Raw genomic sequence first — 15,646 nt, 5'->3', positions numbered from 1 at the left:
TGGGAGTCCGAGGCGGGCGGATCGCGAGGTCTGGAGATCGAAACCATCCTGGCTAACACGGTGAAACCCCGTCTCTACTAAAAAAAAAATACAAAAAATTAGCCAGGCATGGTGGCAGGCGTCTGTAGTCCCAGCGACTCAGGAGGGTGAGGCAGGAGAATGGTGTGAACCCAGGAGGCGGAGCTTGCAGTGAGCTGAGATCACGCCACTGCGTTCCAGCATGGGTGACAGAGCGAGACTCCGTCTCAAAAAAAAAAAAAAAAATCAATATCCCCACTTGATGGATAAGAAAAGTGCAGCTCAGTGAGCTCAGTGACTTACAGGGTAGAACTGGAAATCCTTGCTTTTTCTCTCGGGCTCATGAACTTCTTCCTGGCCTCTGGCTCCAGTAATCATCCCACAATTGACAGGAGTGTAGGTTCTGGAATGGTGACAAATACGTTTTACAAAGGAAATAGTCTCTATCCCACTGTTTCTCCAAACTCCTCCACTGCATCTCCTGACATGTAGGAGATGGGGGTTTCATTATGTGAGGCCCCTAAGTCCATGCAGGTTACCTGGATCTTGGCAACCCTTGAGCACTTGCCTTTCTCCTGGGCTCACTTAATTTGGAGGCTAGAGTGATCCACCGTGCTCCCCATTCCAGCTCCATTGGCCAAGTCACCATATTTATTGGGTACTTTAGGAGCAATGCCCTGGGGAACTTAGGCTCTGGCTGGGGAACCAGCCAATATTTCTTCCATTCCCTTCTCACCCAGCTGAAAATAGTGAACTGAGCAGGGAATATGAGGAGTCCCAGAGCCGGCTCAACCAAATCCTACGGATAAAGACATCCCTGACGTCACAAGTGGATGATTACAAGAGGCAGCTGGATGAAGAGTCAAAGGTTTGTTTGGGGGTGGGGTTGTGGTGGAGACAGCTGCCTCCTTAAAGTTACAGGTTACAGCTGGGTTTGGTGGCGCATGGCTGTAATCCCAGCACTTTAGGAAGCTTAGGTGGGGTTCGCTTAAGGCCAGGAGTTCAAGACCAGCCTGAACAACACAGCAAGACCCGCCCCCCGCAACCCCTGCTAACCCTGTCTCTACCAAAATAAAAAATAAAAAAGTTGGCTGGGCGTGGTGGCTCATGCCTGTAATCCCAGCACTTTGAGAGGCCAGGGTGGGTGGATCAGCTGAGGTCTGGAGTTCAAGGCCAGTCTGGCCAACATGGCAAAACCCGGTCTTTACTAAAAATATAAAAATTAGCTGGGTGTGGTGGTGTCTGTAATCCCAGCTACTCGGGAGGCTGAGACAGGCGGAGGCGGAGGTTGCAGGGAGCCAAGATCGCACCATTGCACTCCAGCCTGGGTAACAAGAGTGAAACTCAGTCTCAGAGAGAAAAAAAAAAAAAAAAAAAAGTTTCCAGGTATGGTGGTGTACACCTATAGTCCCAGCTAAAGAAAGTTACAGATTATGAAGATGTCAAAGGAGCACAAAAAGCATTTGATATTGTAGCAAGTAAAAAAGCTAACTACAAAACTGTAGGATGTGATGTGACTAAATGAAATTACATATCCTTGTGGACAATAATAGAATGAGAAGAAGTCACAGGATGAAAATTAAAACCCAGTGGTTTGGATTGTGGGATCATGTGTCTCTTCCCCCTTTCACCTGCCATCACTGCTGCTCCAGTGTTATGTGTATCTAAGTGGTGGCCCTGTGGGCTGCGGAAAGTCCCCACGGGCCCCTGACACGCTGGTCCCCACAGTCTCGCAGCACCGCCGTGGTGAGCCTGGCCAACACCAAACACGACCTGGACCTAGTAAAGGAGCAGCTGGAGGAGGAGCAGGGAGGCAAGTCGGAGCTACAGCGCCTTGTATCCAAACTCAACACGGAGGTCACCACCTGGAGGACCAAATACGAGACTGATGCCATCCAGAGGACAGAGGAGCTGGAGGAGACCAAGTGAGTGTGGTTCTCCTGCTGGGAGAGCCAGGTGGGCTGGGCAGGTGGCGCTGGGGGCCTCACCACCATGTCAGTCACTGCTAAGGCCAGGGCCAAGCCCAGGAGAAGGACGTTCACAGGCTCCTTTAAGAGGAGGACAATGTATCTGGACAAAGGAGCCTGCTCTGTAGGCCAGAAATGGTGGCTCAGGCCTGTAATCCCAGCACTTTGGGAGGCCAAGGTGGGAGGATTGCTTGAGCCCAGAAGTTTGAGGCCAGCCCGGGCAACATGGTGAGATCCTCGTCTCTACAAAAAATTACAAAATTAGCCAGGCATGGTGGCACGTGCCTGTAGTCTCAGCTACTTGGGAGACTACAGTGGGAGGATTGCTTGAGCCCAGGAATTGGAGGCTGCAGTGAGCAATGATTGAGCCACCGCACTTCAGCCTGGATAACAGAGCAGTATCCTGTCTCTAAAAAAATAAAAAAAAACTACAGAAGTGGACACCTGAGGAAATAACGGGGGACACGGAAGTGTCTCTGGGCCTCTCTCTGGTGTAACAGGAGGCTGGCCTGGATGCCCCTGGGCCCATGCACGCAGGGAAGCCCTGTGAGTGAGCCACCCTGGGTCAGGAAGCAGAGGGGATCCATGACAAGTTAAATCAAAGAACATGGTCAACTTAACAAACTCCTCTATAGACTTTTCTGGATTCTCTGAAAAAATAGTCAGATTTTTTTCTTGTATAAAGCCAAATTAAACAGAAAATGGCACATGTGCTCTAAGTGTTTCCGGGATCCCAGCCTGCTGGCTGGTCCCGTCCATCCACTGAAATTTCTGCTAATATGATAGCAAATAAGGCATAGTGACTTCCAGCTGATGCAATATTTTCATCTAAAGCTCTCTTTTTTACCTTGAGCCTAAATTTGCCTTCCTGTGACTTCCACCTCTGTCCTCCAGGCCTTTGCTATAGAGGCTGCTGGGCACTGCCTGGTGTTCCCCCAAGGCTCCCACTCCTGGGCTAAACCTAAATCTCAACCCCTAAGCTTGTCTCTGTCCCAGACACCCTCAGGGCCCCTCCATCCCCTGGCTTAGACCTTTGCTCCTGTGTCCCCTTCTCAGAGAGTCTCCCCTGAGTCTGTATTTGACATTATCACCCCCTCCCACCTGGACTGCCTGTCCTCTTCCTGGCTCTATTTGTCACTGCAGTGCTTATATTCTATAGGGCATGTATTGCGTGCCTCCTCCCAGCTCCAGAACAAACATTTCGTTTGTTAGGGTAGGTATCCTAGCCTGTTTTATTCAGTGCTGCATCCCTAACACCTGCAACAATCCTTGGCACAGAGTAGAGAAAGTAAGTGTTTGTTGAATGAATAAATGAGAGAGTGAATGGACAGCTGTGGCTGTCCTGTAAACACTCTGCATTATTTCCAATGTTGACACCAGAGCTTAGTACCATGCCCACCACACTCTGACCCTGGCAATGTGGAGGTGGTGCCTGTGAGCGCCTGTGTTTCCTTGACAGCCCTTCTGGCCCTCATTTGCAGGAGGAAGCTGGCCGCCAGGCTTCAGGAGGCAGAAGAAGCAGCTGAAACCGCCCAGGCCCGGGCTGCCTCCCTCGAGAAAAATAAACAGAGACTCCAGGCAGAAGTTGAGGACCTCACCATCGACTTGGAGAAGGTGAGAGGGTCAAATGCTCAAAGCTGCCTAGCTGCCTATTTACCGGGGCAGAGAGCCCATAGCAGGGCGAGGGTGAGGCTGTCACATGTCTGGGGTCATCAGGAAGAAACACATGGTTCAAGAAGGTGCAGCGCAGGGGTGCCTTCAGGAGCTTGCTGGACACGGCTGCTGCTTGAGCACGTGCTCATGAACTCTCCCGAGATCTAAGAGCACAGTGGCCCATGCCTCTAATCCCAACACACTGGGCAGCCAAGGCAGGAGGATCACTTGAGCCAACGAGTTCAAGACCAGCCGAACAACACAGGGAGACACTGTCTCAAAAAAAAAAAAAAAGGGGGATGGAGTTTGGCTCTTATTGCCCAGGCTGGAGTACAGTGGCGCGATCTTGGCTCACTGCAACCTCTGCCTTCTGAGTTCAAGCAATTCTCATTCCTCAGCCTCCTGAGAAGCTGGGATTACAGGTACCCGTCAACGCACCCAGCTAATTTTTTGTATTGTTAGTAGAGGCAGGGTTTCATCATGTTGACCAGGCTGGTCTCGAACTCCTGACCTCAGGTGATCCACCCACCTCGGCCTCCCAAAGTGCTGGGATTACAGGCCTGAGCCACTGTGCCCAGCCCCCCAAAAATCTTTAAATTAAAAATTTAGCCAGGTGTGGTGGCACATGCCTATGGTCCCAACTACTTGGTAGGCTAAGGTATGAGGATCATTTGAACCAGGGGTTCAAGGCTGCAGTGAGCTATGATTGCACCGCTGCACTCCAGCCTGGCAGACAGAGTGAGACACTGTCTCGAATAAATAAATAGGACCATAAGCAGGGTAAAATTTGCCCTGAAAGTAACACGATGCGGCCAGGCATGGTGGCTCATGCCTATAATCCTAGCACTTTGAGAGGCCAAGGCTGGCGGATTGCCTGAGCTCAGGAGCTCGACACCAGCCTGGGCAACACGGTGAAACCCTGACTATACTAAAATACAAAAAATTAGCCAGACGTGGCAGCGGGCACCTGTAGTCCCAGCTACTTGGGAGGCTGAGGCAGGAGAATCGCTTGAACCCGGAAGGTGGAAGTTGCAGTGAGCCAGATCGTGCCACTGCCCTTTAGCCTGGGCAACAGAGCGAGATTCTGGCTCCAAAAAAAAAAAAAAGAAAGTTACATGATGCACCTTCCCTGTTCCCTGCTCTCTTACACAAACTATATCCCATATACTTTGCGTGGCTAACTATTCCTACTTGCATCCCTGGTTAAACTGAGTTGCCAGTGTCTATGAGAATTAAATAAGATTTCCACTGGCCTACACCTCCCTGGTCTTGGTCTAGATGGAACCATGATTCATGCTGGCTGTGAGGGGCCACATGCAGCCCAGTACAAGAATATGGCCACATGAAGTGGCCACATAGGTAGGTCACATCCATATGAGAGGTTTCAGAAAAAAAGTTCTGGCAAGGTGGTTCACGCTTGTCATCCCAGGACTTTGGGAGGCTGAGGTAGGAAGATTGCTTAAGTCCAAGAGGCTGAAGCTACAGTTACCTATGATTATGCCACTGTACTCCAGCCTGGGTGACAGAGTGAGACCTCATCTCTTGAAACAAACAAAAAAAAAACGCTGGGCACGGTGGCTCACGCCTGAAATCTCAGCACTTTGAGAGGCTGAGGCAGGCAGATCAGCTGAGGTCAGGAGATTGAGACCAGCCTGGCCAACATGGTGAAACCCCATCTCTACTAAAAATACAAAAAGTAGCCGGGTGTAGTGGCACATGCCTATATAATCCCAACTACTCAGGAGGCTGAGGCAGGAGAATCGCTTGAACCCGGGAGACAGAGGTTGCGATGAGCCAAGATCACGCCACTGCACTCCAGCCTAGGTGACAGAGTGAGACTCCGTCTCAATTAAAAAAAAAAAAAAAGTCCTGAAACTCAAAAAGGTTTTGCTACCTCACAAAAGAAACAAAGCAGAACTTTACAAAAGCTAATATAGCACAATAGCAAATAGTTGCCAGGGAGTTATGAGAAAGATGAAATCTATAGAAAAATAGTCTAAGAATAGTCTGTTTTAAGTTGATGTGTAATGTATATTACTACATTACAGTGAAATATATTAAGGGGAGTTAGGCCGAATGTCATAAATCTGGGAAGGCCGCTGTGGCCCAAACTCCTCATTTGACACCTGAGAGAATTCTAACCTGGGAAAATAAGGTAGAACACCCCAGGCCACACCTCTCTAGGGTGGAAGTTTTAGAACTGGCATGCAGCTCTTTGCAGACTCTCTGTTCTGTGCTTCTGCCATGTTGAATTACATTCCAATTCCCAAGGAGTCCGTAGTCTCAAGAGTTACTGAGGACAGGGAAGGAAGGAAGAGACGTTTGCAGGGGGTGGGAGGAGGGGACAGAGGCAGGGAGTTCGGACCCCTAGAGGCCATTTCCAACTTTCCTTAGGCCAATGCGGCAGCCGCTGCCCTGGACAAGAAGCAGAGGCTCTTTGACAAGATGCTGGCTGAGTGGCAGCAGAAGTGTGAGGAGCTGCAGGTGGAACTGGACAGCTCACAGAAGGAGTGCCGCATGTACATGACGGAGAGCTTCAAGATCAAGACAGCCTACGAGGAATCTCTGGAGCATCTAGAGTCCGTGAAGAAGGAGAGTAAGACCCTGCAGGGTGAGTCTGAGGGCAGGTGGACGGGATGGGCCTGTAGGGATGGGGACACAGTCAGAGTCCCCTTCGTCCTGAGCACATCATCAGTTGAGTACCTGGCACATAGTAGGTGCTCAATAAATGTTTGTTGACTGACTAGCAAGTGCTTTGCAGAAGCACTTCAGCATTCAGCAGTGTAACTTTAGGTGAGTTGCTCAATCTTTCTGTGCCTCACTTTCCTCATCTATAAAATGAGGAAATAGCCGGGCACAGTGGCTCATGCCTGTAATCCCAGCACTTCGGGAGGCCGAGGCGGGAGGATCACTTGAGGTCAGGAGTTTGAGACCAGCCTGACCAACATGGTAAAACCCTGTCTCTACTAAAAATACAAAAAATTAGCTGGGCATGGTGGCGGGCGCCTGTAGTCCCAGCTACTTGGGAGGCTGAGGCAGAAGAATCGCTTGAATCTGGGATGTGGAGGTTGCAGTGAGCCGAGATCATGCCACTGTACTCCAGCCTGGGCAACAGAGCAACACTAGGTCCCAAAAATAAATAAATAAATAAAATAAAATGAGGAAATAATTCTACCCTCCTTAAAAGGTTGTCATGACAATGAAATAAGATTATGGCCAGGTGTGGTGGCTCATGTCTGCAGTCCTGGCACTTTGGGAGACCTGCTTCTTACCCCAATGGAGGAATGATGGTGCCACCTGCCGTGACCCTGGAATGCTGAGTCTTATTAACATGAATATTTCTATCTCAGAGGAGATAAAGGATCTCATTGATCAGCTGGGTGAGGGAGGAAGGAGTGTGCATGAGCTGCAGAAGTTGAAGAAAAAATTGGAGATGGAAAAGGAAGAACTCCAGGTGGCCCTGGAAGAAGCTGAGTCTTCCCTGGAGGTAACCATGGGGCCATCACCTTGGGGACTGTGGACCCTTGGCCAGGCACTGCACACCTTCTTGGCCAGAAAGGCTCATGTTTATATTCCTGGTAGGTTGAAGAGAGCAAGGTGATTCGAATTCAGTTGGAACTGGCTCAGGTTAAAGCTGACATCGACCGGAGAATCCATGAGAAAGAAGAAGAATTTGAGGCTACCAGGTACGGAGCTGGTGGGATGGGAGGCTGACTCTTGGGCAGTGTGACGGAGCAGAGTCCAGAAACCCGGGTCTCTTCCACCTACTAGTTGCATGACGTTGGGCAATTCAGGTGAACCTTGCTGAACCTGTTTCCTCATCTATGAAAATGGAAATAAAGACTGTACCTCACACTACTGTGTCTAGTTTATGAACACTTTGTTTTGGGGCTTTTGCTTTTTTGGTTTTTTTTTTTTTGGAGTCACAGTCTTGCTCTGTTGCCTAGGCCACAGTGTAGTAGTGCAATCCAAGCTCACTGCAACCTCCACCTCCTGGGTTCAAGCAATTCTCCTGCCTTAGCCTCCCAAGTAGCTGGGATCACAGGCATGTGCCACCGTGCCCAGCTAATTTTTGTATTTTCACTAGAGACAGGGTTTCACCATGTTGGCCAGGCTGGTCTTGAACTCCTGACCTCAAGTGATCCGCCCACCTTGGCCTCCCAAAGTGCTGGGATTACAGGCATTAGCCACCGTGCCTGGCCTATGAACACTTTAGGTGTAGTATTTTAGCCTTGATGGCTAATGAAGCAGAAAATCTATTATGTGCTTACTGGCTGTTTGTATATCTTCTTCGGAGAAAAGTCTGTTCTTTGCCCCTTTCAAAAATTGGATTGCTTCTCTTTATTGTTGAGTTGTAAGAGTTCTTTATATATTCTGAACACTAGACTTATCAGTAATGATTTGCAAATATTTTTTTCCCATTCTATGGGTTGTCTTGTCACTTTCTTAAAGGGATCCATTCAAACATAAAGGTTATTTCATTTTGGCTGGGCGCAGTGGCTCACACCTGTAATCCTAGCACTTTGGAAGGCTGAGATGGGGGGATCCCTTGAGCTTAGGAGTTTGAGACCAGCCTGGGCAACATAGCAAAACCCCACTCTACAAAAAAAAAAAAAATAGCTGGGTGTGGTGGCATGGCCTGTAGTCCCAGTTACTGGGGAGGCTGAGATGGGAAAATCACTCGAGCCCCAGAGTTCAAGGCTGCAGTGAGCTATCATCACACTACTGCACCATCACAGAATGTGATGGTTTTTCCATGAGAGCCTGAGCCACAGAGTGACTCTAAATCAACAAAATGACCTTCCTTTTATTTCCGCAAAGCATGAAATCCTCATCCCTGTCTTGTACCTTTTTAAGGGTTTGTTTAATTTCACAACATGGTGCCTGGATTCATGCTGATGCTGAGACCTCTTCTCTAGGGAGGCCTAGCACAGACTGAACAGCTAGCCCAGTATGCCAAGGTCTTCTCTGCTTGGACTTACAGGAAGAACCACCAGCGGGCAATCGAGTCCTTGCAGGCCAGCCTGGAGGCGGAGGCCAAGGGCCGGGTAGAGGCACTTCGGCTCAAGAAGAAGATGGAGACGGACCTGAATGAGATGGAAATCCAGCTGGATCATGCCAACAAGAACAACAGCGAACTTGTAAAGACACTGAAAAGGCTGCAACAGCAAATCAAGGTAGCGGTCTGGGAGGAGGAGAAACGAGGTACAAGGCACACCATCATCGGTTGAGTCTGAAGGCCTAAAGGGGGGTAACTTAATGCATGTCTTCAGCCAGCATAAAGGCATAAGAGTGAGAATGTGAGGTGGCTGTCAGTCCAGGGAGCAGGAGGTTTGGGGACTATATAAAGAGGCCCTCAACCACCAAAAGTCCCGATTCTGGACAACTGGAAAGATGGACCAAAGGAGGGAAACAGGAAGTTAAGCTCATCTTGATTCCCTCCCTCCCTCCCTCCCTCCTTCCCTCCCTCCCTTCCTTCCTTCCTTCCTGAGATGGAGTTTTGCTCTCGTCACTCAGGCTGGAGTGCAGTGGTGCAATCTCAGCTCACTGCAACCTCCACCTCCCGGGTTCAAGCAATTCTCCTGCCTCAGCCTCCTGAGCAGCAGCAGCTGGGATTACAGGTGACCACCACCACGCCCAGCTAATTTTTGTATTTTTAATAGAGACGGGGTTTCACCATGCTGGCCAGGCTGATCTCCAACACCTGACCTCAGGTGATCTGCCCACCTCAGCCTCCCAAAGTGCTGGGATTACAGGCGTGAGCCACCACACCCAGTCCTGTCTTGATTTGTAAAATCATTTTTTACTTATTATAAACCATTTCAGACATAGAGAAATGAAGAACACAACAAAACTCATATACCCACTACTTGCCTTAAAAAATAAACACAAACAGAGCTGAAGACCCCTTTACAATCATTCCATTATGAGGCTGTTCTTTACAGCATACAGAGCTGGAACCACACTTGCTAACTGGAGACATGCCCTAACCAGGTACTGTTTTAGGTGTCCAAGAGTGGACGAGACAATGCTGGACAGAGTTGGTGTTCACATGTAGTCCCAGCTACTCAGGAGGCTGAAGAGAAAGGATTGTCTGAGGCCAGGCTTGAGTTTGTGACCAGTCTGGGCATCATAGCAAGACCCCATTTCCACAAAAAATAAAATGAGCCAGGCATGGTGGTGTGTGCCTATAGTTCCAGCTACTCAGGAGGCTGAGGTGGGAGGATCGCTTGAGCCCAGAAGTTGGAGGCTGCTGTGAGCTATGACTACACCACTGCATTCCAGCCTGGGTGATAGAGTGAGACTGTCTCAAAAACAAAACAAAGAGTGGGCAAAACAGACAAACATCCCCATGCAGACAGTAACAAAAATAAAACTGTATTGTTAAAACTGGTGATAAGTCCTATGGAGAAATAAGAGGACAGCCTGGGCGCGGTGGCTCACGCCTATAATCCCAGCACTTTGGGAGGCTGAGGTGGGCAGATTGCTTGAGGTCAGGAGTTTGAGACCAGCCTGAGCAACATGGCAAAAACCCATCTCTACTAAAAATTAAAAAATTAGCCAGGTGTGGTGGCAGGCACCTGTAATCCCAGCTACTTGGGAAGGTGAGGCAGGAGAATCACTTGAACCTGGGAGGCAGAGATTGCAGTGAGCCGAGATCATGCCACTGCACTCCAACCTAGGGGACAGAGCAAGACTCCATCTCAAAAAAAAAAAAAAAAGAGAGAGAGAGAAATAAGAGGACAGAAGAGAGCTGGGGATCAGCCTAGGCAGGATTAGAATATGATTGGCTGAGGTCACTGGGGAGGCCTCCTGGAGAAAGCTGTGCTGGGAACACCAGGTGCTCTATCATCGGGAAAGGTTTGACTTCGTGTTGACCTCATGTTAGATAACTTCCTGGGTCCTGGCCCTGCTGGGGTTCCACCACACCATAAACTCCCCAAGCCCAGGTCTGTTCCTCACTCTTCTTCTGTGACCTCCCCACCTGCCCAGTTTCCTGCTGAACCCAGTCGATAAAGGTCACGGCGCCCTCAGGCCTGGCCACCCCCAAGGTCATACCATGGCCCAGTGTATGGGTTCAGGCTGGGTCCCTGTGCCCCCCAGGACTTGCAGGTCCAGATGGACGAGGATGCCAGGCAGCACGAGGAGCTGCGGGAGCAGTACAACCTGCAGGAGCGGCGCCTGAGCCTGCTGCAGACGGAGCTGGAGGAGGTGCGTTCAGCCCTGGAGGGCAGCGAGCGTTCACGCAAGCTGCTGGAGCAGGAAGTGGTGGAGATCACCGAACGGCACAACGAGATCAACATCCAGGTAGGACAGGGCTCCTGGGTCAGTGCCACTTGCACCCACACTCTGGGGGTTAGGGGGTGCTGGGGTGAGGCCAGGATGGTGCCCAAACCATGTGAGCCCCCATCAAAACTCAGAGGCAGGCAGTGCACCCCACTCAGCAAATCCTCAAAACTCGTCTGCAGAGCTTTTTGTAAAATTGTGACTTTAAAGTCCAGGATATGGCCGGGCGCGGTGGCTCAAGCCTGTAATCCCAGCACTTTGGGAGGCCGAGACGGGCGGATCACAAGGTCAGGAGATCGAGACCATCCTGGCTAACACGATGAAACCCCGTCTCTACTAAAAAAGTACAAAAAACTAGCCAGGCAAGGTGGCAGGCGCCTGTAGTCCCAGCTACTCGGGAGGCTGAGGCAGGAGAATGGCGTGAACCCGGGAGGCGGAGCTTGCAGTGAGCTGAGATCCGGCCACTGCACTCCAGCTTGGGCGACAGAGCGAGACTCCATCTCAAAAATAAATAAATAAATAAATAAAGTCCAGGATATAAAAGATATCCCAGCCTGGGCCGGGCACAGTGGCTCACACCTGTAATCCCAGCCACTTTGGGGGACGGGGACGAGGTGGGTGGCGATCACTGAGGTTCAGGAGTTCGGGAGACCAGCCTGCGCCAACATGCATGAAACCCCGTCTCTACTAAAAATACAAAAATTAGCCGGGTGTGCTTGCAGGCACCTGTAATCCCAAGTACTCAGGAGGGCTGACAGGCAGGGAGAATTGCTCGAACCCGGGAGGCCAGAAGTTGCGCTGAGCCAAGATCATGCCACTGCCATTCCAGCCTGGTGACAGAGCTGACCACTAAAAAATATATATATTTAAAAATATATATATTTATTTAAATATGTGTGTGTGTGTGTGTGTGTACATATATATATATATATCCCAGCCTGGCCAACATGATGAAGCCCCATCTCTACTAAAAATACAATAATCAGCCAGGTGTAATGGTGCATGCCATAATCCCAGCTGCTACTTGAGAAGCTGAGGCACAAGGATCACTTGAACCCTGGAGATCGAGGCTGCAGTGAGCCAAGATCATGCCACTGCACTCCAGCCTGGGCGACAGAGTGAGACTCTGACTCACAAATAAAAATAAAATAAAATATATAATCTTGGTCAGGCACAATGGCTCACGTCTGTAATCCCAGCACTATGGGAGGCACAGGTGGGAGGACTGCTTGAGGCCAAGAATTCAAGACCAACCTAGGCAACATAGCCAGACCCTGCCTCTAAAACATGAAAAATTAGTTGGGCGTGGTGGTGCTTATCTCTAGTTCCAGGTACTTGGAAGGCTGAGGTGGGAGGATTGCTTGAGCCTAAGAGGTTGAGGCTGCAGTGAGCTGTGACTGCACGACTGCACAATCCAGCCTGAGTGACACAGCAAGATCCTGCCTAAAATAAAATAAAATAAGAATGCAGGAGAGGGACCCATACCCCACGCAAAGGGCCCAGGGCCATTTCCTGTTGGGGTCTGGCAAGCATGTCTGGCAGAGGTTGTGTTCTTTCCTGGACACAGGAAGGCCCATGTAGACTCCTGGCTCATGGTTATATCTCCGTTTCTTCCTCCAGAACCAGAGCCTCCTTGTGGTCAAGCGCAAGCTGGAGTCAGATGTCCAACGCATCTCCAACGAACACGAGGAGCTCATCAGTGAGTTCCGCTCGGCCGACGAGAGGGCCAAGAAGGCCATGACGGACGTAAGTGCGTGTGCCCCTTGCTGCTGGCAGGCAGGGTTTTGGTGCCTGCTGAGGACCAGGCTGCCTGGGCAGGAAGGCCACTCCTGCCATTGTAGGCCACTGTGGACCCAAGCATGGTTCCCTGCCAGGGAGAATGTGGCCCTGCTCTGGAGGAGCCCAAGGCTTTTCTAAAAAGCCACACACATGAAAGAAAGAAAGAATTACAAGCTCTAGGTGATCGTGTGAAAGATTATAGCACAACGCCCTGGGTCTTGCATCAAAGAAGCCATCAAAGTGGGTTCATCTGGGCAGGCTTTTTGGCAATGGGATGCATTAAAACAGCCTTGGGCCAGGCATCGTGGCTCACACTTGTAATCCCAGCACTTTGGGAGGCCAAGGCAGCAGGATTGCTTGATGCCAGGAGTTCAAGACCAGCCTGGGCAATATAGCATCTACTAAACATGTTAAAAATCAGCCGGGTGTCGTGGCATGTGCCTGTAGTCCCAACTACTCACAAGACTGAGAAGGGAGAATCACCTGAACCCAGGAGTTTCAGGTTGCCGTGAGTCATGATCCCGCCACTGCACTGCAGCCTGGGTGACAGAACAAGACCCTGTTTCAGAACATGAAATAATAACAATAACAATAAAATCAAACAGCCTTGAGGGAAGGGCTAGTAAAAGGAAGATGGATGAGCCCAGGGGCGCAGAGGAGGACGTTGGCAGGATGTGCCCCCAAGTGCTCTCAGCCCAGTGTCCCTTCAGGTGTTCACACCAGCCTCGAGTGGTGGGTTCTGTTTACTCCCCACCTGGAAGATGAAGGAATACAGATTTTCATCATCAGGCTCCTCTCACTTGATGGAAATCCCAGGAGTTCAGGAACATTGCTGGTCTTACTTGTTGCTACCTCCCAAGAGCACAGGCCCATGCCTGGCCCACCATAGACCCTCATGAACATTTGTGGAAAGAATGTGGCCGGGCGCGGTGGCTCAAGCCTGTAATCTCAGCACTTTGGGAGGCCGAGACGGGCGGATCACGAGGTCAGGAGATCGAGACCATCCTGGCTAACACGGTGAAACCCCGTCTCTACTAAAAAAAAAACTACAAAAAACTAGCCAGGCGAGGTGGCGGCGCCTGTAGTCCCAGCTACCCGGGAGGCTGAGGCAGGAGAATGGCGTGAACCCGGGAGGCGGAGCTTGCAGTGAGCTGAGATCTGGCCACAGCACTCCAGCCTGGGTGACAGAGCGAGACTCTGTCTCAAAAAAAAAAAAAAAAAAAAAAGAAAGAATGTAAGGAGAAAGGGACTGAGAGGGGATAAGCAACATGCTGAAGGTCACTCAGGGCTGGACACAGTCCTGGGTCTTCCAACTCCAGAGGCTGTGCTTTTCCCACCCTCCATGCTGTGCCCCTTATGGAGAGGGCAGTCAGTAGGGTTTGGCTTGAGTGTGCCCGGCTGGTGGGAGTCTGTGAAGATGGGAGGCATGAGCTTGGCTCCCCTCCCCTCTCGGGGGCAAAGGGGAGCATAGGGCACCCCTTCCACCAAACCCCAGCGGCATGTCAGCGGGGCTCCCCCTGTCAACCAGTTGGTTTCCTACAGACCGGGAGACAAGTTCTCACATCTCTCAAAGGAGCTACGAGCCTGGGTAGCACCCAGCTCCAACTCCTGCTCTTCTCCCCACTTGCAGGCCGCCCGCATGGCAGAAGAACTCCGGCAAGAGCAGGACCACTGCATGCACCTGGAGAAGATCAAGAAGAACTACGAGGTCACCATCAAAGACCTGCAGGCCAAGATGGAGGAGGCTGAGCAGCTGGCTCTGAAAGGCGGGAAGCGCACGATCATGAAGCTGGAGGCCAGGGTGAGGGCGATGCAGGGCTCAGCCAAGGGAGGAATGGGGATCTGGTGGGGTGGGGGGTGTGTGTGTGAGATGCCTGTCTTTTGTCAAAAAACATGTCCTGGGTTTGATGAAGAATCAGGTTATGCAAGTGCTAGGAAAGAAGAGGAAATTGAAAGGACCAGGTGCAGTGGCTCACACCTGTAATCCTAATACTTTAGGAGGCTGAGGCGGGAGAATTGCTTGAGGCCAGGAGTTTGAGACCAGCCAAGGCAACATAATGAGACCTCCATCTCTACAAAAAAAAAAAAAAAAAAAAAAAAAAAAGTTAAATTAGCTGGGTGTAGTGGCACATGCCTGTAGTCCCAGCTACTCAGGAGGCTGAGTTGGGAGGCTAGCTTGAGCCCAGAAGATTGAGGCTATAGTGAGCTATGACAGCACTACTGCACTTCAGCCTGGGTGACAGAGCCAGACCCTGTCTCAGAAAAAAAGAGAAAAGAAGGAAAGAAAGAAAGAAGGGAGGGAGGGAAAGAAAGAGAAAAGGAAATTGAGAGAAGAGCTCTAATTTCTCTCAAGTTCTCCTCTCCTCCTTCCCTCCCTGTCACGTTCCTCCCCAGAATGTCCTTAGCCTCGAGCAGAGTAGTCCCCAATATTCTCCTTGCCTTTTTTTACTCACTGAAAGAAAACAAATCTTAGTCTTTACCCCATGAAATGCCAGAGCTGGAAGGGCCCGGAAGGTTCCATCATTTTGTCTGACTCCCTGACACCCCCATTTTCCAGAGGAGGGAATTTGAGGCTAAACAGAAAGTGTTTGACAACCACAGCATGGCCTGTAAAAGGCCGAGCCCGGCCAGGCACGGTGGCTCAAGCCTGTAATCCCAGCACTTTGGGAGGCCGAGACGGGCAGATCACAAGGTCAGGAGATCGAGACCATCCTGGCTAACACGGTGAAACCCCGTCTCTACTAAAAAATACACACACAAAAAAAAACTAGCCGGGCAAGGTGGCGGGCGCCTGTAGTCCCAGCTAGTCAGGAGGCTGAGGCAGGAGAATGGCGTAAACCCGGGAGGCGGAGCTTGCAGTGAGCTGAGATCCGGCCACTGCACTCCTGCACTCCAGCCCGGGTGACAGAGCGAGACTCCGTCTCAAAAAAAAAAAAAAAAAA

General features: G+C 50.5%; 1 protein-coding gene across 1 annotated transcript in view; it reads left to right on the top strand.

Annotated features, from left to right (window-relative positions):
* MYH16 (myosin heavy chain 16) overlaps positions 1-15,646 on the top strand; it is a 74,583-nt gene that overhangs the window by 57,184 nt on the left and 1,753 nt on the right. Inside the window, exons 31-40 of the mRNA XM_017864429.1 lie at positions 759-886; positions 1,747-1,943; positions 3,467-3,599; positions 6,033-6,249; positions 6,989-7,125; positions 7,221-7,324; positions 8,623-8,815; positions 10,743-10,946; positions 12,546-12,671; positions 14,335-14,505. Coding sequence (XP_017719918.1) covers positions 759-886; positions 1,747-1,943; positions 3,467-3,599; positions 6,033-6,249; positions 6,989-7,125; positions 7,221-7,324; positions 8,623-8,815; positions 10,743-10,946; positions 12,546-12,671; positions 14,335-14,505 — 1,610 coding nt within the window. The remainder of the gene's footprint in view (positions 1-758; positions 887-1,746; positions 1,944-3,466; positions 3,600-6,032; positions 6,250-6,988; positions 7,126-7,220; positions 7,325-8,622; positions 8,816-10,742; positions 10,947-12,545; positions 12,672-14,334; positions 14,506-15,646) is intronic.

This window comes from Rhinopithecus bieti, unplaced genomic scaffold (genome assembly GCF_001698545.2).
Source record: "Rhinopithecus bieti isolate Rb0 unplaced genomic scaffold, ASM169854v2 scaffold_2723, whole genome shotgun sequence".
Classification (NCBI taxonomy): Eukaryota; Metazoa; Chordata; class Mammalia; order Primates; family Cercopithecidae; genus Rhinopithecus; species Rhinopithecus bieti.
Note: the sequence above shows the minus strand (reverse complement) of the source record. Positions and strands in the feature narration are given on the sequence as shown.